The 24249-nt window shown below is 37.2% G+C and overlaps 5 protein-coding genes across 5 annotated transcripts; 3 read left to right on the forward strand and 2 right to left on the reverse strand.

Annotated features, from left to right (window-relative positions):
* The first annotated feature begins 1708 nt into the window (after window positions 1-1708).
* Window positions 1709-4855, forward strand: LOC125218858 (uncharacterized). Its single transcript, XM_048120638.2, has 7 exons — window positions 1709-2056; window positions 2115-2204; window positions 2398-2478; window positions 2601-2732; window positions 3306-3524; window positions 3852-3944; window positions 4167-4855. Exons 1-7 carry the CDS (start codon window positions 1835-1837, stop codon window positions 4326-4328), a joined length of 999 nt encoding a protein of 332 aa, XP_047976595.1. The 5' UTR covers window positions 1709-1834; the 3' UTR covers window positions 4329-4855.
* Window positions 4856-7751: 2896 nt separating this feature from the next.
* LOC125219083 (limonoid 7-O-acetyltransferse-like) lies at window positions 7752-9596 on the forward strand. Its single transcript, XM_048120949.2, has one exon. It carries the CDS (start codon window positions 7786-7788, stop codon window positions 9358-9360), a length of 1575 nt encoding a protein of 524 aa, XP_047976906.2. The 5' UTR covers window positions 7752-7785; the 3' UTR covers window positions 9361-9596.
* A 231-nt stretch (window positions 9597-9827) lies between these two features.
* Window positions 9828-16028, reverse strand: LOC125223574 (pre-rRNA-processing TSR1-like protein). Its single transcript, XM_048126778.2, has 21 exons — window positions 15704-16028; window positions 15548-15624; window positions 15347-15424; window positions 15132-15263; window positions 14811-14861; window positions 14558-14701; window positions 14340-14462; window positions 14152-14229; window positions 13501-13596; window positions 13307-13423; window positions 12698-12781; window positions 12392-12490; window positions 12076-12273; window positions 11757-11832; window positions 11507-11610; window positions 11168-11424; window positions 10987-11073; window positions 10648-10878; window positions 10434-10512; window positions 10275-10338; window positions 9828-10195 (listed from the first exon to the last, which is right to left on the reverse strand). Exons 1-21 carry the CDS (start codon window positions 15792-15794, stop codon window positions 10071-10073), a joined length of 2391 nt encoding a protein of 796 aa, XP_047982735.2. The 5' UTR covers window positions 15795-16028; the 3' UTR covers window positions 9828-10070.
* Window positions 16029-17271: 1243 nt separating this feature from the next.
* Window positions 17272-20212, forward strand: LOC125221705 (Pentatricopeptide repeat (PPR-like) superfamily protein). The gene is made up of 5 exons (XM_048123915.2): window positions 17272-18980; window positions 19101-19253; window positions 19335-19406; window positions 19688-19871; window positions 19974-20212. Exons 1-4 carry the CDS (start codon window positions 17307-17309, stop codon window positions 19796-19798), a joined length of 2010 nt encoding a protein of 669 aa, XP_047979872.2. The 5' UTR covers window positions 17272-17306; the 3' UTR covers window positions 19799-19871; window positions 19974-20212.
* On the reverse strand, window positions 20156-24249 carry LOC125221706 (Zn-dependent exopeptidases superfamily protein). The gene is made up of 11 exons (XM_089062562.1): window positions 23803-24249; window positions 23339-23396; window positions 23120-23230; window positions 22779-22916; window positions 22458-22527; window positions 22314-22369; window positions 21957-22082; window positions 21533-21672; window positions 21006-21078; window positions 20850-20924; window positions 20156-20714 (listed from the first exon to the last, which is right to left on the reverse strand). The coding sequence occupies exons 1-11, from the start codon at window positions 23964-23966 to the stop codon at window positions 20403-20405; spliced, it is 1323 nt and encodes a 440-aa protein (XP_088918688.1). The 5' UTR covers window positions 23967-24249; the 3' UTR covers window positions 20156-20402.

The following is a 24249-nucleotide window of genomic DNA, read 5'->3' on the forward strand; positions in this document are numbered from 1 at the left end:
TTGATTAATCAGAATAAAAGATTGCACTATGAGATTTTTATGTTCCTCATATCTGCCATCTCCTTTTGATGACTGATTGGCTTGTTTACAAAGTTAAGAACATAAGAAAGTGCCTTATTTAGTTACTACTATGGATGTAATGTATAACTAAATTTTGTGTTAATACTATTACAAGTCATAAAATCTAGTACTACTATACTTTTTAAAACAAAAATATGTGGGCTTTGTTAGCACGACATTTTGGGCCACAGTTTTTTTTTTACGCAATCCAAATAAAAATCGAATGGCCCGAGCTAGCCATATTGGCTGGGAGTAAAAGGCAAAAAGTGGTTCAACAACTTATAGTGTGATTGTGAGTATTTTTAATAAGCGCATCAAAGCAACCCTAAATTTACATGGTGTGCAAAGATCAATCTTAATTTATAATCTCAAATTGTTATTAATCATCTTTGTCTTACTTTACCAATTATACATTAATTCATGTGTCATCCCAAATATCTCTATTTTTATGAGACAAAATCTCTATTTTTATGAGACGAAAGAAGTATCACGATAGCAATTTAAACCTTTAAAAACAAAAGGAAACTAAGCAACACTCTACTTTTAAAATTCCTCATTCTATTATTAATCTCAAGTGTCATGTATTTATTTAAATTACAATATACTATCTAAACTAAAACTAATTATTAAAAAAATTAAATTACATAACTAAAATTTCAAAAATTACACAACTATCCTCTCTTATTTGCGTGTTTCAATAATAAGGAACACAAATGCTAAGATATTTTGTGTGACGTACCTATGAAGATTTCATATAAATAAGTTAATACTCCCTCCGTCCCAGATTTATAGTCACATTTTTCCATAAAAAGTCCGTCCCAAATTTATAGTCACATTTAGAATTTTTCATATATGGACTTAAAATTTTACCCCATTATTCACTAAAATTATACCCAAATGTCATTATCTACATTAAAATAAAAAAATAAAAATAAAATATGGACCCATCTTCAACCAACTCACTTCATTTATTACACACTTCATCATTTCACTCCACCATCTCATTTCATTTATTGTACACTCCACCTTTCACTTCATTAATTACACACTCAACCAATTCCTTAAATCCGTGCCATAACTAAATGTGGCTATAAATTTGGGGCGGAGGAAGTAATTTACAATAACGTAGTTATTCAATTAAGTAATACACACATATATATAGGAGTATGTGATTTAATTTATCACTGCATTTTCATATAAATAACTTACTAATAATTTACACCAGCGGTACTAATTCAATAAGCAATATACACATTTATTGATGTGATTTAATCACGGCACGACTTTAATTGATAAAAAATGAAAATAAATGAAAAGAAAACACAAATGAAAATGATATTAAAAAGATAGATTAAATGTAAATAACCTTCACTGTCTATTTTCGTAGCTTGCAAAAGCGATTGCGTCATAAAGCAGTGAATAAATAACATAGTTCTCGATATAAATTATACCTTGCTAAAAGATTTAAAAGAAACAACTTATATTGTGTCATACTCCATGTATTCAAACTCAATGCCATGTATTAATTTTTAATACTACGTATAAAATAATCACCTTCTATTATTAATATCCAGATGAATCTCAAGTCCTAAAATGATATATTAATTAATATTCCCTTTATTTTATCCAATTTAATCAGACTTATTAAAATTTTCATATTTTCTAGGACAGTGAAGAGAGCAGCGAAGCTAGAATAGCAATAGCCGCTAATGGAAAGGTTTTCTCTATAGCAAAGCAACAGTTACTTCTTCTGCAGTTTCAATCAACTTCTGAAATGTCGTCTTTCACGTTGAAGCTTTCTTCGTTTCTCTTGTCTTCGTCGCCACAATCTCCTTCTTCTTCTGCTACCACTTCGTATCTTCCGCCGCCCCCTCCATTCCGATTCCCAAGAACACAATTCAATTCTAGAGGAAGAATCACAGCAACCGGAGCCACCGAAAATGACAAAAACAATTCTCCTATTTCCGGCGATTCCAAACCCCCCAATGGAACACTGGTAATTCGGAGTTTGAATTTAATTGAATGATTCATAAATTAATACTGTTAATTTGCAGCCTAAGACTAGGAAGGAGATTCTTCTGGAGTATGTGCAGAATGTGCAGCCTGAATTCATGGAGTTGTTCGTCAAGAGAGCCCCACAGCAGGTTTTTTCAAACTGAAATTTTGTTTCTTTTTTTTTCTTTCCATATTTTGTAAAGGTGTTTGTGAAAATGCCTGAGCGAGTTTGGCTTTCTAGCTAAAATGTAAATTGATGGGTGTCAGCTTTTCCATTCATTTCTAAGTTGCTAGTTCGATTTAAGCAGTCAATGTCTTTATGATGTGATGATTCTGCAATAGGTAGTTGAAGCGATGCGTCAGACGGTGACAAATATGATTGGAACTCTACCTCCACAATTTTTTTCTGTGACTGTCACCACCGTAAGTGATTTATCAATCTTTAAAATCCAATTCGGTGGCATTCTGTTAAGTTGAAACGAACAAGATAGATTATATTCTTTGTCACGTGCGAGTGACGTTGGTAACGATCTGCTCTGTTTCAGGTTGCTGAAAACTTGGCACAGCTGATGTACAGTGTCTTGATGACTGGATATATGTTTAGGAATGCTCAATACCGGCTGGAATTGCAACAGAGCTTGGAACAAGTTGCTCTTCCTGAACCACAAGAGAAAAATGTGAGTTCTTTCTGCTTGCTTTCTCCACAGTGGGCTTTTTCTTCGTCTTGGGTTAGAATGTATGTTTTCAACCGAACTGAAAAATTCTGGAGAAAAGAGTTCTGCTTACTGTTTATTGAGTTCATGAGAAAGAGCAATACTTGAAGATTTGCTTGCTATTTTGTTTTAGATTCTTGCAATGGAGAGATACCCCAGACTGCTTATGTCCACTGTCAATTGTCTCAGATACCTAATAGCCTTATACGGGGAAGAGGAATCCTATTGCTGCACCGGGGTGCAAATCATGCATATTGTAATTCAATAAAGGAGACTTAAAGTTAAAACTACCTGGATAGAATACAGTGCTATACATCACTCTATCATTGACATTCCTTATCTGAAAGCAGTTGAATTGTCATAAAGGACTTGACCTGGAAACTATTACGGTCATGTTTGTTTTAAATCTTTTTCAAGATATAGCAAATGTCTAGCTCAGGTTCCATTCTACCATGTTTTTGTTTGTTGCTTAACCCTTATTCGAGAAGAGCACACTTTTGACCATGTTATTGTCTCACTTATTGTATGATGGTGTAGGATGCTTCGGATTATGCACCAGGAACGCAGAAAAAGGTATCAGGTGAAGTCATAAGATGGAACAATGTCTCGGGTCCCGAAACAATTGATGCAGTGAAATACATAGAGCTTCTTGAAGCAGAAATTGAAGAGCTTACCCGTCAAGTAGGAAGAAAATCTTTAAATGGACAGAATGAACTATTGGAATTTTTAAAAACTCTGGAGCCCCAAAATATCAAGGTAAGAATCAATTTCACTGAAGTTCACTGGAGCAACTAAATCATTCTTGACCTGCATATGACACACAGTGACCATAAGAAATATGATAGATATATGCTAATATTAAAAATAAGAATTTCAAATGGCTGGAGGTAATTTATAACCTTGTTTCATGCCAGTTAGTTCTTTAGTACTGAAGCATTGAATGATTTGGTTATGGACTGGGTAGAGTTTCCAGTTACCTCCTTCTATATCAGATTATTCCTAATTGTACAGCTCCCGCTAAAATTTTCTACCACAAAACAGTACTATGTGACGGGTTAATATTCCTGAAATGAATTCTTGCAGGAGCTAACAAGTACTGCTGGAGAGGATGTTGTGCTGGCTATGAACACATTCATAAAACGTTTGTTGGCGGTTTCTGATCCTAACCAAATGAAGGTGAGCCTTGTTGTTACTGAAATTTAAGTCTTTTTCTTTCTTTTATCTATATTATAGTAGCATCGTGTGACACGTGGACGCCTATCATATATTCATAATTTCATGTGGTTCACCTTATCGTTTTGTGGGCTGAGCAATATGTTTTCTAGACACACATGTCTTTTTAAACAAGGCTAATGCACATGCAAAATGTTTTCTGATTGTAGTGTTTGATTTTTGCAGACTAGCTTAACAGAAACAAGTGCTCCTGAACTTGCAAAGCTACTATATTGGCTTATGGTAGTTGGTTATAGTATCCGTAATATTGAAGTTCGTTTTGACATGGATCGGGTACTTGGTACTTCTCCAAAACCTGCAGAGCTTCCCCCAGGTGAAAACATTTAGATGAATTGAATCTTCAAACCATGCTAGAATCTGCAATCTGGAGTAACAAATTTTACCAATCTTTTCATTAAGGTAGTAATTAAACTGTCATTGTTCTCGTTTACATATATAGAACAAACAGCTATCTCTTTGGCCTTAAATATTGACTATTTTATTTGCCTTGAAGAAACACAGATGCATTTTGTTAAGGTTTTGTAGCATTATGTGATCTTTCAATGAAGTTAAGCTTAATAATATATTCAAATTAGTTTGGATTGGTGAGGCGCTGAACATTTTGAATACCATTAACCTTTTATCAAAATTTTAGCACACCAATGGTTTGCAAGTGTGGCATCTGCTCGTAGTTGAAGGGACTTATGGCTAAACAAGGTCTGCTTTTGGACTGTCTGATGAAGTAACGATCAAACTTTTCTTGTATGATATATATGCTCGTATCTCATTTGGGTTTTGATTTTTGAATTTGTTGCAAAACAATACAATGATTCAAAGGTGAAATATGTGTGAATTGTATTTGTTTTTTCTCCTAACTGAGCTGTTTCTTGAATTTAGCGGATTAATTTGGCTTGGTGTTCCTCTCTAGTGCTAAAGTTGTATTGGTCCAGCCTTTTTTTTTTATGAATATATAAACAGAAATTTTTAAACGGTGCTTCATGATGGGCGCGAACCGAGACCTTTGACCTCGGGTATTAACCACTTTACCACTAGGCAAACACACCCTTCTTTATTGATATAGGAGTTAGAACTTAGAACTAACTTGTATACTATTACTAGGTGCAGCCCATCTTTATAGATGAGGTTAATAATATAGGCAGCCTATATGCTTCTTGTGTGTGGGCTTCAAAAAAATTAGTTATGGAATTGGTTTAGAAGTCACTATTCACATGTTTTTGTTAAATGTTAATGAGAAAATTGCAAATTATTTGTTGATATCTGTAACTTGCAATCTCTTACTATTAGTTTATTTTGGCGTAAGCAATAAATTAGCCTTAATCTTGCACATAAGTGAATGCAATCTAATTGTTTGTAATTCGAAATATGTTTAAGTTAATTATTTTTCATAATTTAACACGACCGATTACACAAGTGATGGTTATATCTGAGGCTGAATTCAATTTGAAAACCGAATAAAAGAGCTTTTAAACATATGAGATAGACGAATGCTACTCATGCCATGTAGAGTATAGTTATTATTGGCAAAACTATATGAGCACTTGATGCATATCGCATTTGCCTTGATTAAAAGTATTATTTAAATTGGAGCTTATTTACTTTGAATTAGAATTCAATAGGTCACGTTATATCTTAGTTTAACAACCCCCACCACCAACAACAAGAGAATGATATACAAAGGGTCAGTTTTATTAGTTGAGACTGTTCGATATCATGATTTCCACAAGAATTAAATAATGCATGAGATTTAAATTTGTTAATTGTTCATCGACCATATTATTAATGCGTATCACCCACACAAAACACATATATATGTATTCATATGCAGAACAAATGACAATGATTACAACACGTAACTAATTCGTATTCATTTAGAAGCAAATTATCGAAACATGTAAAGAAACATTATTTCAAATATCAATAAACAGTTTTGTATAATACATAAAGAAGTTATCTATTTAAACAAAATCAAGACTTGTAATTAATTATACGAGCAAAAGTTATTAGTACTTTTTTTTATTTAGGGCAACGAATCTATTTAAGCAACTAGTACTAGTATTATTTACTACTCCATTTTTTTTATTACTATTAATAAAAGTGGGCAACGAAGCACTCACAAAAAGGTTTATCAGTGCATGAAGTGAGAATCTTTTGTCATGGGAAAATCCCTTTAATCTTTTAGGATTTATAGTGCGCTCAGCCATTATCACTTTTATGCTTACTTATCTATAATGATGTTATATGCAAATATTAAATCATTTAAGAATTCTTAGTTCCCTTGTCACCAACCCTCTCCACCAAATTTATGGGTACATAATTCACTTTTTGTCCTTCAATAATGTGTTTAGATTAGGTAGGCAGTAGGAAGAAAACCATAAAGTTTAGATAAATTTTGATTTGTCCTACAAAATTTTAAAAATTAATCAGAAAAATCTTGAAGTATGAATTTGTTCTTTACTATCACATGTGAAATAAAAATATCACTTACGTATAACTTATTGTTTGATATTTTTCAATGAAACGGTGCCATTTTCTTTATAAATAAACGACATAATTTAACTCATCGTTGGTGACGTCCATTGTATGATTCCTCGACTGCCGTGCCATATCAGACATATTTTCACTATTTTTTTGTTTTGAAATAATTTCAAACAACTCAAAACTTCAAAAAAATTCGTCTATTTTTCCTTTGGTCTAATTATATAACAACCTTTAATTATTACTAAAAGCACAAAATCCTAAAAAAAATATTGTTGCTTTTTTTTTATCCTTTCATTGATTTAACTTGGACTTATTTAGCATTAAGTGGAGACTTTTTCAATGACTTTGTTAATTATAGTGGGATCAGTAGACACTATCAGTAATGCCACCAACCGCAGAGGATTTATTTTCTTGATTTGTCGCCTTTTTTGTACTATCAAAGTTCCAATTTTCTACTTGATTTTTAGAATTACAAAGTCCGCAAAATTTTAAATATCTCCGTTTCTGTCTGTGATAAAACTAAAAAAATTGAGGACGATCATGAATTATTTAAAACTAATATAAGTTCGAGTAAGATTGAAAATTTTGATTATTTTATCGGATAACTTTAGTTACTTTGAAGTATAGTTGGTTTATTTTCGGTTGCAATAAAGTTAGAAGCGAAACTCTTTATTTTTCTTGAAACTTATCTTATTTCCCGTGAATGGTGATATCGTGACTCAACTAGTGTTAGTTGATGAGTGACGACGAATATTTTATGACGACAACATGAAATCCATAAACTCAAATCACAATATTAATATAAACTCATAAGATTATCAAAAATATAGTTTTCCCTTATCAAAGCTTAGAAAATTATAAAATTAATTGAGCCACTACCAATATCTTTTTATTGGTAACCATTGGGTATAGAGTATATAGATTAATATTGATATCTCAAAATAGTCGTCAAACCATGTTTTCTCTATATTTTCGTGTCTAATTAACACGGATTAGTAGTATCTAATATAGTAATTATAATGCGAAAATGAGTGATATAGAAAAAAAATATCGAAGTTTATTAGAAATGGGACTCGACTTATTAATTAGAGGGGAAAACTAAACTTATCAAAATGAAAAAAAAAAAAACTAATTTTATGTAAAGACTAAAATGAAAGCATTAGTCATGGATGAAGTGACGACTTTTTGGGTCATGGTAGACATCCAAAAGTTAGAGAAGCACGTATATATATAGAGACCAATCAAAGACTAATATTTCAAACTCCGCAAATCCACATTACCATCTCCTTTCTCCAATCCATACAAAATGAAAATGGAATCCGAAACAATCTCGAAAGAATCCATCAAACCTTCTTCACCATCTCCCAACGACAACAAAACAATGAAAATGGAGGCTGAAATAATCTCGAAAGAATTCATCAAACCTTCTTCACCAACACCCAATCACAAAAAGACATACAACCTTTCCTTACTCGACCAAATCGTTCCTCCTATCTACGTTCCTCTTGTTTTCTACTTTCCCAACCCTCAAAACCTCTCTCAAATTACACCCCAACTGCAGCAATCTCTCTCCACAACTCTGTCTCACTTCTACCCCTTAGCAGGGAGACTCAAAGACTCCCTCTCCGTCGACTGCAACGACGAGGGCATCGCCTTCGTCGTTGCGAAATTCGCCTATAGCCTCTCCACTTTCCTCCGAAACCCCGACGCCGCTGCTTCCCGCTGCCACATCCCCACCCCGCTCACCTGGGCCGAGCCGGGGCCCGGGTCACCCGTTGCCATGGCCCAGCTCAGCCACTTCGCCTGTGGCGGCGTCGCCGTCGGCGTACTCATCCTTCACAAGGTCGCTGACGGCGTCGCCATCGGCTCGTTTGTAAAATCCTGGGCCAGGGCGACAATTGCTGGCCTGGCCCCTGTTCCTGTTGCTGCCCTGGCGCCGCCAGACTATGCGGCACAGTTGCTCTTCCCGCACAATGAGAGCATGAGACGGGAAGAGCATCTCTTCTCCGCCATGAAGCGGTACTTCGGCTTCGGAAAGACCACGATGCGCCGCTACGTGTTCGACGCGGAGTCGATATCACGGCTCCGTGCACGTCTTTCCGAGCAAGGGACGTCGCGGCCGACGCGCGTCGAGACGGTCTCGGCATTCCTGTGGAAATGCTTCATGACCGCCTCCGCTGGTGGCGGGGGCGTGTCGCTGGTGACGCACGGCGTCAACATGCGGCGGAAGTCGGGGCCGCCGCTATCGGAGAACAGCTTCGGCAACCACGTGTGGCTCGTGCCGGCGTCTAGCGAGAACGGGGAAGCCGATAGGGATTTGAAAGCCCTTTTCTCCAAAGTGAGAGAAGCCATAGTTAAAGTGGATGTTGAGTTTGTGGAAAGAATGAAGGGCGATGTGGGGTTTGCAGGCTATTGCACGAATCTCGAGGATTCCTTGAGCGCCTTTCCCGAGAAGGCCGATTATCTGGCTATCTCGAGTTGGTGCAATTTTGGGATTTACGACGTGGATTTTGGGTGGGGTCGGCCGGTTTGGGTTACGAAGTGCGACGGCGGGAGTGATGTGGAGTGGCCTTTTATCAATGTGCTTTGGTTGATCGACACAAGGGAAGGGGATGGAGTAGAAGCGTGGTTGACTCTTGAACAACGTTGTTTTGAGGAGTTTGATAAAATTAAGGAGGTTGCTGATTTTGCTTTGATTGATCCTAGTCCCTTGGAGAAGTTTGATAAAATTAAGGAGGTTGGTGATCATTCTTTAATTGATCCTAGTCCATTGAAGAAGCTTGATAAAATTGAGGAGGTTGGTGATCATGCTTTGATTGATCCTAGTCCATTGGAGATCATCCAAACATCGGTTCTAAGTAATGGGATGGTGAAATCTTGATACATTTCAATCATTTTGTGTTGGAGTATGTTGTATGTTGGCTAGAGTGTTTTGTTTAATTTTAATTTTGGGAATGGTCCATCGGGTTTCAACTTCCAACTTATCTCTTTTGTGGGAATGAAACTTCTTAAATAAAAATGTGTTTAAGAGAAAATATGCAGTCTTATACCCCAATTTTAATGAAGCTTTATCAAATGAAAAATTATTTTGAAATGAATATTTCAATATTCCCCTAATTATATTCTTGGTACATATAAACTGTGTAGATTAATGTTTTATGTACATTAGTTCAGTATATTAACTTATTCACAATTCAATCTCATGAGAATATGAAGGATACCAGTTGAAGAACTTATTATGACACTTTATTAATTGAAACTTATGGACGAACAATATTTCAACAAATATTCTACCTAGAGTTGATTAATAGTAAATGAAAATAACAATAAAAGATCGGGTGCAACATATATGGAAATATCTTAATATTATAAATTCTATTCGTCAATAAATAAGGCCTTATAGCACAAAAAAAAAAAAAAAACAGCTCGTCAAAGCAACGAACTGTAGTCAATTTAAGATACATAAGCGAGTGATGATGATTGAAAACACGAAAAAGCAAGAATATAAATAGGGGCTCATTCTCACAAACAAATATACAATCCAAAATTGTTGCTTCAGTCGATGGAGACATATTTGAACTCAGCCAAAGCTTAATCTGATCCAGAGTTTAATGGAAACCATTGTTGAGGCCACTTGGGATAACTGCGCTTGAACAAGCTCATGCAAACCGTGTCGTGCTGCTGAATGACGCCATTAAGGATGCACTTCATTGCCCCTGAATCAAACGAGAAGACAGGTGATTGTCTGCTAAACTGAACCATCTAGCCAGAGACATAGTTCAGTGGTGGACTTACCGTGTGTTCCTACTGGTTCTCTAATGCGACCACGACGGCCACATTTTGACCAAACTTCAACGGGCTGCGATGAACAAACACGAGAAATTAATACGCTGAGACCGACATTTCTGTGAATAGAGTGCTAAAAGTTGAACATACAGATATTGATCACATTACCTTGAACCATCTTACATCCTCTGGATTGTGGAACATGTATCTCACAGTTGCTTTTGATTTAGATACACGTTGTGGATAACTGCACAAGATTCATTCTAATATGTTAGGTGCCATGTCCAAGTTTCTTTTGGTGTACAAGTTGCAATGAACAGAATACAGTTCACATAAGCAGTGCAAATTTCAAGAGCATGATGCGGAGGCATGTGTCACTTACCCCGTTAAAATTATTTTCTTGAGTATGATCCGATCAGGGTCAACACTTCTCAAAGAACCAACTGCAGCTACTGCAGGATAGGTGTCTTCTCCTTGGCTCTTTAAGGCGACCAGAGGAAGAGAATGAAAACATATCGGAGCATATATCGAAGCTACTGAAAATGTTCCTGGATGAAGAAACCTCTCCATTTTGTGTTTACTAGCATTGATACTATCTGAAGAGAATATTGGCCTGTATTGTCAAGGCAGAAGGCAAAAGTGGTTTCAAGAGCAATGATCAGTTAGCAAATATCTCTCTCTTGTTGCCGACTCCTGAGGCAAATATAGGAAAGAAAAATACCTAGATGTAAACTGGCGGAATCCCACATGAAATAGGAGTTCTTCTTTTGCTTTGATAGGAGCCTCATATGAATCATGCTTCTTAATACTAGAGACAGGACAAGTTGAATATTGTCAAATAATATAAATATCATTAATGCATATTATAAATATGAAAGAGAACTCAATAAGAGGAAGGTAACCTGAAATGTAGCACAGAGATTTTGGACTCATGCTGTAAGAGACCAGAAGCTACTACTGGCAATCTTTTAGACAGTGTGCATAACTTGGATGCAATACCAGCACTAACATCCTTGATATAAAGCCTTGCATACGAGCCAACAGGTATACACTCATCAGCCTCTTGCAACATATCAAGAGCTTTTGCCAGAACATGCTTTTGTGTTCTCGTGAAATTATCAAATGCAAAAATCCTAGAATACTCAGGAGGCAAAGATTCCTGCCAAAACATGAATTTGGTCAACATTATGACCGGAGACAACAATTCAAATCGATTGAATCCATCGAAAGCAAACACATACTTTAGGATCCCATGTTGAAGTTCTGAATGATTTTACACCTCTGTATTTAGCAAATCTTTTCCGGGCTGGAACATCTATGGGTGTATCTACTTCATCAGGAAATTCTGGAAGGAACAGATGCAAATTTACGAAGTTAGTCTTATAGTTTCTTCCTTATTACTGCTACATCTTTTAGAAACTGGACATGCTTAATCACACTGATAACTTACAAGAAGCCAACATAATAAACATTAAATACTTAGGAATATACCCTCATCTTCTGCATGTTCTTCTTTGATTTTTCGAATCTGCTCAGCAATCTGCTCATTAGTTAAGTTGTCACCATCCTGTATAGGACAAAGAAGATGAATAAATACAGGCCGAGTATAATAAGTGAAGTCTTTGTACCCTGTGCTGAAAATGGCTCCAAGAAAGATTTGGGAAAGAATATTTGGGAAAGCAAACTAATTCTAATGAGAAGGTAATGTAAATGAATTAATTTTTAGTTATTTTTTATTTAAGATAAGAAGATTTCAGCATCCAAAAGTGGAAGCTACTGAAATAATCTACCGGTTACTAGATATACCTACCATCATCATTACAGACTCTGTATCGGTTTCGTCATCAGAATCTCGCAGATTTAGTGAAGCCTGATCTTCGTCAAACTCTAAATCGTTCTGAAGCTTCTGGCCAGGAAACCCATTCTCACCATCGTCCACTACCATACCATCATCGTCACCTTCACTATCAGAATAATCAGCATCTGAATCATCCACAATCCATGCGGCCTGAAAAATGTTCCAAATCAATATACATTGCACTAATTTATGTAAAATTGTATGGCATGACAAATAACTAGATACAAACTAAGCGAAATTGACTTAAGATAATGAGGCAATTTCCAACCTGGTATTCAGAGATGCCCTTAGGAAGCCTCTTCTTTTTCATCTTCTTTTCCTTGTAATTTCTTTCTGCTTCAGCCATTTCTGCCTCTGTAGGCCATGTCTGAATTGAAACAAACAAAAGCCTTAGAACAAACTGTAAGAAGATACGAGCTAAAGAAGATTCAAAAAATGGAAGAAGCAGGAACAGGAATTACAAAGAGTAGACAATTTCCATGTATCACATAATCATTAACTAGAATAGAGGTGAGAAAACCAGATAAACTATCCAGAAGCTGAAAACTTATGAAGCACCAATAACAGTGTGTACCTGTTCTCCTGCCAATATATCGGGAGCATTTTCAACAACTAAAGGCTCTTGTTTCATTGGATCAGCGGTAAGGCATGACAGCACCTGCAAATTGAAAACAACAAATAGTAGAATGAATACAAGAGGCCAAATAGTAGAATGAATACAAGAGGCCAAAGGTGAGTTCTTAATAAAGAAGCATCAAACACATATACAGGAGACTGTTGGATATTGAATATCAATTAGTGAAAAGTTATCAAGTTGTATCTTGAGACTGAAAAAATTGGCAGGGCATCACCTGCATATTTTCATTTTAGGAACATTTTCTGCTACAAGTAAAACAAAAAAATTCTGAACTTTTCCCCCTTCTTGTTATTTATTTGTCTTGTATAAGTAACAAGAGAATGAAAGAGGCTTCAATATCTGCCCCATAAAGTTTTGTTATGGTGTGTATAATGAAAAACATGCATTTCCCACCTATAGACATTAAGTAACAGTATTACATAGGCATCCTTCAGACAATCAAAATATCCAAAATACAATGCAAAATTGGACAATTTAATTTGTAAGAGCGAATCCAAACCATCACTAGCAGAAAAGAATATCTACTTCACTGGAATGATAACAAACCTGGATATCATTCTCAGAATCCATGAGGTCTGCTCCTTTCCTTAGATTCAAGGGACATGGATCCTTAAGAAATTCAATCTTAGACAGTGGGAAATCCCCTGCTCCAGCAACGTGAACCTGATCTTAAAAAATTCAGACAGAGCATATGCATTCATGATTTCAAGCAAAATAATGACAGAGGCAGAATATATCACCAGTTGATTAACTGAGAGGCTGTGTGCACGTATATAACCAGTAAGGACAAGTGTGCATTTTCCAGGACTACTGGTATCATCAGTTTCCGTTTCAACCTGTTGCATGTTGATAGTTGATGTGTCAGACGGTCAGAGCACGTGATCCCGTAAATTGAAGCCAATTCACTATCATAATGTGGCCTACAGTTGAACATGCAATATGTGACTCTTATCTTACTGGGCACATCAGTTAAGTTTCATGTCAACTCTCCGAATAGGGGGAACATTATAAAAAAAGTCTTAAGTGGGTAGTTCCTTTCATCTTTGTATTTTATCTTCGTATTTTTTAAGCAGCAAACTATCAGTTCAGAAAAGCTATTTTACCCATATCCAGTTACACTAATGATGATACAAGGGACCTTTTCTATCTTAGTGATAGTAAAAGGAACTTTTCTCTTTGTATTATTCAATAAAATAGATTATAAAAAGGAATGTATTGGGATAAATTCAGTTACTGCAATGAAGATATGAGGAGCTTTGTGCTACTGCTATCTGACTGATAAAAAATATACAATAGCTTCAATAAATGTGATAAAATATGTCTCACTAAGTAACCTAAAACTTGAACTGTGCAGAATGCTAACAGAATAAATATTGTTGATTTTGTTATACCTTCTGGGCCATAAGGTAAGAACGTTGGTTTCGCCAATGAGGTGCTGTGAGCCTTTGCTCCTTGAAAAGCCACATAAACTATAACAAAGAAAGAAATTTGAACTCATAAAAACTGTGGAAGCCAACTAAAGAAAATGGACCAACAGGAAACCATAAACTAATTTCTGATGAATTTTAGGGTTTCGCACCTTATGCAGTTCATCCTTTTTATCAGCGGGGTAAAACTTACAATCTTCTGGAAATTCAGGAGCAAGCACTGACATGCACATCTTCTTTAGTTCATGTCTTCTTTTCAAGTCCTCAGGTAGATCCTGAAGTGAAAATCAGAGGATGTGCTCAAGTTTTTGAAAGTAAATGTGAGGGAGAAATGAATGCATACAGAAGAAGTATGGGAAATATTACATACACGAATCAGCACTGTGGTGCTTGGTAGACCAAGTGTTCTGAACACAGAAAGACACTGAGAGCCAAATGAATCGATGAAACTAACAGTATCATCCGCTTCATGTAAGGAGTTTTGAGATGCCACAAAGGCAAGCAAATCAGCAACCTGCAAGATATATATTCCCAAGCACATGAGAAGGAAATACGTTAATAGCAAGACACATGCAACTCAAAGATCAGCCAAATATTTGATTATGGAAGAACAAATATAGTACCTTTGCCATTTCCATGCACGCAACAAGATCACCATGAGGAGCTTTTAAAACCTATCATTTGAAACATAAGTTAAATACCATTTTTCTTTTTTTCAAAGAGACTCTACAGACCCATATACAAAGCACTTTAACCACAACAAAACAACAGAATAATGCGATAAAATATAAAACAAAAAAATAAACAGGAAAAAGAAGCATTTCAAGAATTAAGTTCCATTACTATAAGCATAGTAACATCCTAATTTTGTCGAGGCAGCTACATCACTCCAGAAGCCATGCATAGATTGGATATACAGGCAACAGATGTTATTATGAACGTACTGTGGTTCTTAGTTTGTACTCCGATGATGCAGCAGCTGGGAAAGTAGTGGTACGTCCCTCTTCAGATAGCAGTGATAGAATATCTTCTTCAACGGCATTCAAGTCTACACAAGCCGAAAGCCCAAAGAGCACCTAAAATATTCAAAAATCAGCAACAAAAAAAAAAACACAATAGTAGCCATCTCCAGCTTAACAACAACAGCAATCACACTTACAATAACACGAGGGGGGCTTGACGGCCCCGACAATGCCCTCTTCTCCTTCAAAACTGCAGCTCTCTTCTGCTCTCTCATCTGTAGTGCACAATGGTTCAAATTAAAAACCAAAAGCTTCAACTCTGATTGGACTAGATATAATTTATCAATGTATTCAACAACAAAAACACGTAAACAAAAAAGAAGATAAAAGAGATGTACCATTTTGTTACGTTGCAGCCGTGCGGCCTTTGCTCCTTTACCAATACCTCCATCAGATTTTGACACCTTCAGCTTATCTGATAAGAAAATAACAGAAGTTCAAATTGCAACACATTTAATCAAATTTATACAATATGAATCAAAATAAAATTTAACCTTGAGAAGAAATTTTATGAACATTGCGCGATGATTTCGAAGCAAATCGAGTTTTATGTGACTTATTCATCTGGTGCCTAGACCCTCCCATATTGACAACGTTGTTCTGAGCTTGCTCGCTTGCGCGATTAGGGGTTTGCAATTGGTAACGGATTTTGGGTTGAGTTGATGATATAGGTTGCAGGAACAGCGGTTGATTTGGCGGATGGACTTACTGACCAGGCTACAGCGGAGTTGGCGGGTGAGGAGGGCGGAGCTGAGAAACGGCGGCTGTGTTGTGGGTTTTTAATTGTGGCTGATTTGAGGTTTTAGGTTCGCTGAATAGTAATAGGGACCGAATTTCTGCAAACTATTTAAAAATAATTCCCTAAATACCTAAATAAGGCGCAGGCCCAAATCTAACAAAGTGATTTGGATTTGGAATGTTTATTTAAAAGCCCACTAAACAATAATTTCATACAAAACAAAATAAATTATATAATCGTAGGATTGCATTTAATGTATACTTTAAATCTTAATAAAACTGAAAAAATCATCTCAAATTATCTTTCGGCGACGATAAACAAATAAAAATTATATCTAAAATTCTCGTGGAGGACATCCAGGAAACTTTATTACTACATCGAAAGCAGATGATGAAGAATATATTAATTGCAAATATAGGGATATTTACTTTTCTGATTTTGAAAATTACTATTTTTAGCATGTAATATAGTAAATAAACAAATTTTAAATAGATTTGGAAATCGAAAGTAAAAATAAAATGAAATAAATATTTATTAAGGAAAGAAAAATAGCACATTGGCCATTTCATCTAACAAAATTAATACATATAAACATTATACATCCATCTCTTAAAAATAAAAAATATTTATGTATATAACAAATTTATTTCGGACTAATATCTTATCTAAATTTGAGTCACACTATGATGGAGTGTTAATCTTTTTATATAACTTAATGATTTTTGATAGGGCGTAAGAGCATCTTAATTAGATTTATCAATCCAAATAAAGGATGTAATGAGAATTAATTTAAGCAAATTAAATAAATAATGTACTACTTGCTATACTTATTTCATAATACTAAAAAAAGTCAGATTTTAAATTTCTGTTTATTAGATATATTAGTGCAATTTCAGTTCGAGTCTAATTTAGTTTCGTAATTTAAATTTCAACTTTACGAATACTTTGGGATAATGCGATTTGTCTCAACTTTCTGATTCAGTTTAAATTTCCGTTTTTTAGATATATTAGTGCAATTTCATTTCAGGTCTAATTAATTTTCGTAATTTGAATTTCAACTTTACTAATGCGATTTTGTTTCAATTTTATGATTCAATTTAATTGAAGGAAAAAATCTAACTGGAAACCAAATATTAAACCGGTGTTCGTGACATATATGTAAACTCGGTAATTTAAAAAAAAATGTACAATTTCTTAAATCAAGTTTTGTAAACCATAATTTGGCGGCATTCGACATTGATGACGTTTATCCCCCGCGTTAAAATATCTGTTGTGGAAGATTATTTTTTTGGAGAAAAGAAATACTCCTATGGTGAAGAGAAGAAACCGATAAACTGTTACCCCAACAAGATAACCCAATGAACACTCTCCTCCTCCCTCCCCCGCCCTTCCACCTCCGCCTCCCTCCCCTCCACTTCCTCCCCCCTCCCCCCCTCCTCCGCCATCGCCACCCCTTCCACGCCGCCTCTCAGCAGCTCACCCCAATCTCCCCCGACGACCACGACCTCTACGACGCCGCTCTCCTCCCAAACCCTCACTACGACTTCGCCCCTCTCCTCACCTTCCTCTCCAACCACCCCGACCCCCCCACCCCCCTCCACCTCGTCGAGTCCTACGCCGCCGTCCCCGCCCCTCTCTGGCACTCCCTCATCAAAAACCTCTCCTCCTCCCCCTCCAATTTCCCCACCGCTTACGCTCTGGTGAGCTGGCTCCAGCGCCACAATCTCTGCTTCAGCTACGAGCTTCTGTATTCCATCTTAATCAACGCGCTCGGCCGGAGCGAGAAGCTCTACGAGGCCTTCCTCCTCTCCCAGCGCCGGAGCTTGACGCCACTGACATACAACGCGCTGATCGGCGCGTGCGCGAGGAACGGCGACCTTGAAAAAGCCCTAAATTTGATGGAGAGGATGCGGCGAGACGGGTACCAATCTGATTATGTTAATTACAGTCTGGTTATTCAAGCTCTGATGAGGAATAACATTGTGGATGTGTCGATTTTGGAGAAGTTGTATGGTGAAATGGATGCTGATAGGATTGAATTGGATGGGCAGTTGTTGAATGATGTAGCTACGGCTTTTGCCAAGGCTGGGGATGTGGATAGGGCGTTGTATTTTTTGGGGGTGATGCAGGGGAGCGGGCTGAGCCCGAAGACGAGCACGTTGGTGGCCGTGGTGAGTGAGTTGGGGGGTTTGGGGCGGGTGGAGGAGGCGGAGGCGGTTTTTGAGGAGTTGAAGGAGGGTGGATTGTGGCCGAGGACGAGGGCTTATAATGCTCTCTTGAGAGGCTATGTGAAGGTGGGGGCCTTGAGGGACGCGGAGTGTGTGGTGTCGGAGATGGAGAGGTGTCAGGTCTCGCCCGATGAGCACACGTATAGCTTGCTCATCGATGCTTATGGGAATGCAGGGAGGTGGGAGAGTGCTAGGATCGTGTTGAAGGAGATGGAGGCGAACGGTGTGAAGCCGAATTCTTATGTGTTTAGTCGGATCTTGGCTAGTTATAGGGACCGGGGGGAGTGGCAGAGGTCATTTCAGGTTCTCAAGGAGATGAGCAATTGTGGGGTGAGTCCTGATAGACAGTTCTATAATGTGATGATCGATACGTTTGGGAAGTATAACTGCCTCGAGCATATGATGGCGGCTTTTGGCAAGATGAAGGAGGAGGGTATTGAACCGGATACAGTGACGTGGAATACGCTTATAGATTGCCATTGTAAGCAAGGGCATCATGGTAAAGCGGAGGAGCTGTTTGAGGAGATGCAGGAAACTGGGTGTTCGCCTTGCACAACTACGTATAATATCATGATTAATTCATTTGGGGCGCAAGAGAGGTGGGATGATGTGAATGGCTTGTTGGGAAGGATGCAGAGTCTAGGACTGTTGCCTAATGCTATCACCTATACCACCCTCATTGATATTTATGGACAATCGGGGCGATTTGATGATGCTATTGAGTGTTTGGAGGCTATGAAATCAGCTGGATTGAAACCTTCCTCCACAATGTACAATGCTCTCATCAATGCCTATGCACAGAAGGTATATCATATCCTCAAAACCTATGTTATCATTGAGTAGAAATTATATGTCAACTTAGTATTTGTATGTGATTAGAAATTACATATGTCAAGGCTGAGAACCATGTGTACATGCCTTTAGGGATTATCGGAGCAAGCTGTGAATGCATTTAGGGTCATGAGAAGCGACGGTTTGAAACCTAGCATCTTGGCTCTAAACTCGTTGATTAATGCGTTTGGGGAGGACAGGAGAGATGCCGAAGCATTTTCTGTGTTGCAGTACATGAAAGATAATGTGAGTGGAAATTATATCAGTACTTGGTGCTGTTGGCTTGATATTGCTAAGCTAAGTCGCATGCATTATTTGTGTGTGCAGAACTTGAAACCCGACGTTGTTACCTACACCACGCTCATGAAAGCATTAGTTCGTGTGGATAAGTATGAAAAGGTACCTCGCTGTTACGTTTTAATAATTTTAACTGTCACTACACAGCAAATGTTTGATGCATAATCATAAGCTATCACAACAAACATATGTGCAGAAGATATATCTCTTTATCTGCATAAATTTGGGAGAAGACGATTAATCCTACATTTGACATTTGAGCTGGATACTACACAAGTTGTATAATGTGACCAATGTCATCCTTCTCAAAAAAAAGGAAAACAAAAAGAAAATAGAAGAAGATCATAGATTGTATTCCATACTTATTGAAGTTGTGGTTTCAGGTTCCTGCAGTTTTTGAGGAAATGCTTCTCTCTGGATGCACTCCTGACCGAAAAGCTAGAGCAATGTTAAGATCAGCTCTAAGATACATGAAGTCAGCTCTTAATGTGTAGTTGATTTGTTCATCACAGGGAGAAGTAAGCCTTGGAGTCTATATTCACTCTTCATTTCACCAGATAATTTGAGGTAACCACCCTGCTTCCATTACAACTTCTGCGAGTTCTCGACTCCCGACTGTTTGTTCAAGTTGTGGTATATGCTCAATAGGTTCACTCCTATTTCGTGCAGGTCGGTTCACTTTTACCACACGGATCCTGTGTTTTTCAAGTCAAAATTGGTTGATGCTTAAGAGCAAATGACTCCCTGTGCTGTGAAGCTGCCATTTGCCTGTTCCTTGTACGATTTTTGGAATTGGTGATGAATGTAAATAATTACTTCATGCATATTGCATTCAATTGTGGCACAGTATATGAAATGTATATGCTAATCTTTACTCAATATATATAGCTGATGCTTCAGTTTGACAAGGAGAAGTATTGACTAATTTCTTGAGAAAATTTACCTTACAAAACACATGGGAATCTGCAAAACTTTAAATACCTCAGCAAGATTACATATCACTAGGCAATTATAATATACATGTGGACAAACAATCACTGCTTCTCCATCCACAGCAAAAAATTGGGGAAAATAATAAGGATTTTAAAACTAATTTAATTAGAGTGAGATGGCAGAAACAAGCGGGCGAGTGCTCTTGGAAATTCTAGAGCAGAACATGAAGAGCAGGAGGACAGAAGATAGCAAGAACAATCTGAAATACGTCCTTATTTCCCGCAGGCCTAGCTCAAGAACCTCCATCTTCTTCCCATATCTGCTTTTCCTGTGCATCAGATATCCGTTAAGATAGTCGTCTATCGATACCCAATGGTCGAAACTGGACGCTACTGCCTTAGATTGTAGTCCATCCATCTGCTGCACACCCATGGTGAACATCTGGAAGAATGCAGCTGACCAGTCGTTGAGAACTCTCTGTCATTCAAAAGAAACACCATATTGAGTTATGTAAATCGATTCATTTGTGAGCATAGTTTTATGAAAAGAAGAGTAGTGGAAAATGCCATCATCTATGGGAGATTTCATTGAGTGGACTAATCATTGACATACGTTGAAGGAGATGATGTCTATAGGATTGAACATTTTGAAGCAGTCTTTTTGGGAGGCTTTGAGATCTCCAAATATCTGCAAATTATGCATGTGAAGATTTTAGGTTCCAAACAAACCATAAGACCAGTTCCACTTAACAATAAGGCATGGACGAACCTCAAAAGTAAAAGCCATGGGCACCCTTGCAACATCATACATGTAGTCAGTAGCTGTGCCATGGGCAAGATACCTATGGATAGATTCACATTAAGCATAAGAGTTCTAAATGCTATAAGAGGCCTCAGCTTCAACAAATGACAGCTTATGACTGCAAGAATTAAGGACCAGCAAAGAGACGTACAAAACAAAAACGTTTATGACAGAAGTTGACAGGGGAATAAGAAGCTTGCTTCCAATTGCTGACATCTTACTTGACTTATACATCATTCAGAATTTCAGATTCAGTAATAGCCATATGAGTTTAATGGTTTGAAGCTTCTATATATAGAGCATAAACTCCCACCCCCCCCCCCCCCAAAAAAAAAAATTAAAAATTAAAAAATTAAACATTCCATCAAACTGTTGAAAGAATAGAAGATGAAATAAAGTTGCTTTGTAAAGGCATGGTTCATTTAAGATAATAAATAACAAATCTTCAGAACATATCACATTGAAATAGAAAAATTGTATAAGTAGTAACTAACCCAACAGATGCTCCACCAGAGCCTATTAAGCAACTATCTTTGAGGTGAATGTGGTTCAACGCTTCAAGCATTGATTTCATTATCTGTGAAGGTACCCCATCTGGCGTCGTATTTTTGTGATCATATGGCATAAACAAAGCCTAAAGTGATAGCAATAGAAAATACCCATTAAGAAAGATTTGGAGTTAGCTTTAAAGTTGGAAACATTCATATGAATGCGTAAACATATTAAAACTGCTAAGCAGATAATGGCTTTAATGAAACCTTTGACAGATATGTACACAAGTCAGACGCTACATGTAATATTTAGCCCAACATAAACTCAATGACGGTTTTAAAATGTGCTGAGTTTCACATATTCTGAAGCTAGAAATTTAGTGAGTTCATTAAAAATGGCAGTAGAAGATCAATGCATCAAATTTACCTCCATCCCAGAGTGCACATTAACCCAAATGTGTGGTTCAAATGAAACAGACAGTTTTCGCATAAGTTGTGTCTCAGGCTCACTAAAAGGACCTGTCCCAGGATTCTCTTCATATGGATCATAGTCCTGAGACAAATAGCAAGATGTCTTAGCACATAATGGCATGCACTGCACAATACCCAAACATCACTACAGTAGCATTTTATGTACTAGTGTACTTTGGTAAAACCACTCCATTTCTTTAGCAAATCGATGAAAGAGAGAATGGAAAACATCTTTGAAAAACAGGATAAGCATCACAGTGTTGAGCTCCAAACTAATCATAATTATCTCATGATAGAGTGCATGAATGAATACCTTCTCCTTTTTACCCCAATCTACACCCCAATTACGGTTGAGATCAACTCCTCTTCCTGCAATCATACCCAAATGGTCAGCATTTTTCACTTTATTAGAACCAATCTTGAAATTTATGGAACCTAGCAAAAGATAAAACGTCACCATTTCTTCTTTCACAAAGCTCTCCATCTTCAACAAGTTTGCGGCCATTCAAATTTTCCATTGGAACAACCTACCAGAAAGAAACTCAATAAATATTAGCTCCCTTAAGTTAAAACAACTATCTTGCAAACTGAACATTTCATATCACTATTATATCATCATACATTTAAACCATTAAGTATTCTAATGAATTGACAGTACACAGTCTTGGGCATGAAAAGAATAGTGTCTTACATCCACATTTACTGTGTAAACATGCAAAACACAAAATAACTAAGCATGCCCGCCAATTAAGCATGCCACAATATGCAAAGAAATTACCTTTATGACAAGCCTACTAAGTGTCCTGTTAAAAGTAGAACGGTTGATGTTGGGTAAAAACTCCTCTTCGCTCAGGATGGAGAGAAACCGCAATGCTAGCTCAGTCGTAATAAGCTCCCTACCATGCTGTCCAAAAGTCTGGAAGACAAGGAATCATCTGTCAAAACAGCAGCAATAACAAACCTGAGAACTTTGGCACGCTATCCAAATTGCTAGAATGTCAAATTACATCATAACCTGACAGGGTTTGGAACCTTCCTCTTGCTCCACAGGACCGAAAGAAATAAAGAATAGAAAACATTGGGAATGAAGATGATTGATATAAAGAGAAGAATACTTACAAGCAGAATCCTGAGCTTTGCTTTGTCATCATTGTCTTTCCTATCACGGTCATAAGTAACAACAGTGATCTCTGCCTTGTATCCCTTATTCGTACCAGACAGTGTCTCAATCTGTTTCAAGTAGCAAATTGTTAACAGATAAACACATACTTTTAGGTCCAGAGTACTCATCACAATCGAAATATAGTACAAGTATAAAATAAGGAACATGATACCCACCGAGAGTTTATCTGGGTGGCGGTGAACCAATGATTCGACTTCCTCCAGTAGAGCTCCACTGCAAAGAATGAAAAGTGTACCCCTTATTACGATGCATAATTTATGTATACGCTCTCGGCCTCTCAATTAATAACTTAAGTCTCGATATCGATATCATATTGATATCTATGCTATTCAAGGCAATGCATATTCCCATTAATACACGATAACATCATTCATATAATCATTAACTGGACAAAAATGAATAGTAGTTACAAAAAGTCCAAGCAAGGCAAACCGAATCCAGGCTAATCAACGGTCAAAGCAACATTAGTTGAACAAAAACTTTAGTTCTTTTCTACGATTAATCCAAACTCACGCACTGCCGCACGAATCACAAAAGTAAAACTAAGAAAAATGCATTACAACTATAGATCCAATCACCGAACTAAAATCCTTCGAAATAATAAACCGCAACAAAATACCTAGTATGGTAAAGATCGTGATTGATGGGGGTGATACCCGCATCCTTTGTGGCACTGCCTCCAGATTTTCCATGAGCGGAGGGAAATCGATCGGTCAACACCACCACTAAACACGCCAAAATCAGGATACTGGGGAGGGGATTCAGGCTACGGCGAATTCCCATTTATAACCGGCGATCTAAAACGACGAGAATGCAGAAATCCTGCTTAAATTTCATATCATCATTCCGGTAAAAAAAAACATGTGTACGCAGCTGTGAGTCGTCGCCGGATTAGAGGAGGACGGGTCGCCGTCGATTGGATTTGAACGGCTGTGATTCAGCGATTGCGCTTTGAGAAATTCCTCTTTTTACTTTTGATAGTGTTTAACGGTTTGGGGAATATGTTCGAATTGGTCGGTTGTAAGTTTGCAGAAGAGATTGATGATTGGCTCTGGTCGGACTAGAC

The sequence above is a fragment of the Salvia hispanica genome, chromosome 1 (genome assembly GCF_029641045.1).
Source record: "Salvia hispanica isolate PSC_SH4W2 chromosome 1, Shi_PSC_v1, whole genome shotgun sequence".
Classification (NCBI taxonomy): domain Eukaryota; kingdom Viridiplantae; phylum Streptophyta; class Magnoliopsida; order Lamiales; family Lamiaceae; genus Salvia; species Salvia hispanica.

Coding starts and splice junctions, on each gene's coding strand:
- LOC125219083 (XM_048120949.2), top strand. CDS start 7,786: ATGAAAATGGAATCCGAAACAATCTCGAAAGAATCCATCAAACCTTCT.
- LOC125221705 (XM_048123915.2), top strand. CDS start 17,307: ATGAACACTCTCCTCCTCCCTCCCCCGCCCTTCCACCTCCGCCTCCCT. Junction 19,254..19,334: donor TGCAGTACATGAAAGATAAT/GTGAGTGGAAAT, acceptor TTGTGTGTGCAG/AACTTGAAACCCGACGTTGT. Junction 19,407..19,687: donor GTGTGGATAAGTATGAAAAG/GTACCTCGCTGT, acceptor TTGTGGTTTCAG/GTTCCTGCAGTTTTTGAGGA.
- LOC125221706 (XM_089062562.1), bottom strand. CDS start 23,966: ATGGGAATTCGCCGTAGCCTGAATCCCCTCCCCAGTATCCTGATTTTG. Junction 22,917..23,119: donor CAAAGCTCAGGATTCTGCTT/GTAAGTATTCTT, acceptor CTTGTCTTCCAG/ACTTTTGGACAGCATGGTAG. Junction 20,715..20,849: donor TAGACATCATCTCCTTCAAC/GTATGTCAATGA, acceptor TTTGAATGACAG/AGAGTTCTCAACGACTGGTC.
- LOC125218858 (XM_048120638.2), top strand. CDS start 1,835: ATGTCGTCTTTCACGTTGAAGCTTTCTTCGTTTCTCTTGTCTTCGTCG. Junction 2,479..2,600: donor TTTCTGTGACTGTCACCACC/GTAAGTGATTTA, acceptor GCTCTGTTTCAG/GTTGCTGAAAACTTGGCACA. Junction 3,525..3,851: donor TGGAGCCCCAAAATATCAAG/GTAAGAATCAAT, acceptor GAATTCTTGCAG/GAGCTAACAAGTACTGCTGG.
- LOC125223574 (XM_048126778.2), bottom strand. CDS start 15,794: ATGGGAGGGTCTAGGCACCAGATGAATAAGTCACATAAAACTCGATTT. Junction 14,463..14,557: donor GCACCACAGTGCTGATTCGT/GTATGTAATATT, acceptor TTTTCACTTCAG/GATCTACCTGAGGACTTGAA. Junction 14,230..14,339: donor AAAAGGATGAACTGCATAAG/GTGCGAAACCCT, acceptor TCTTTGTTATAG/TTTATGTGGCTTTTCAAGGA.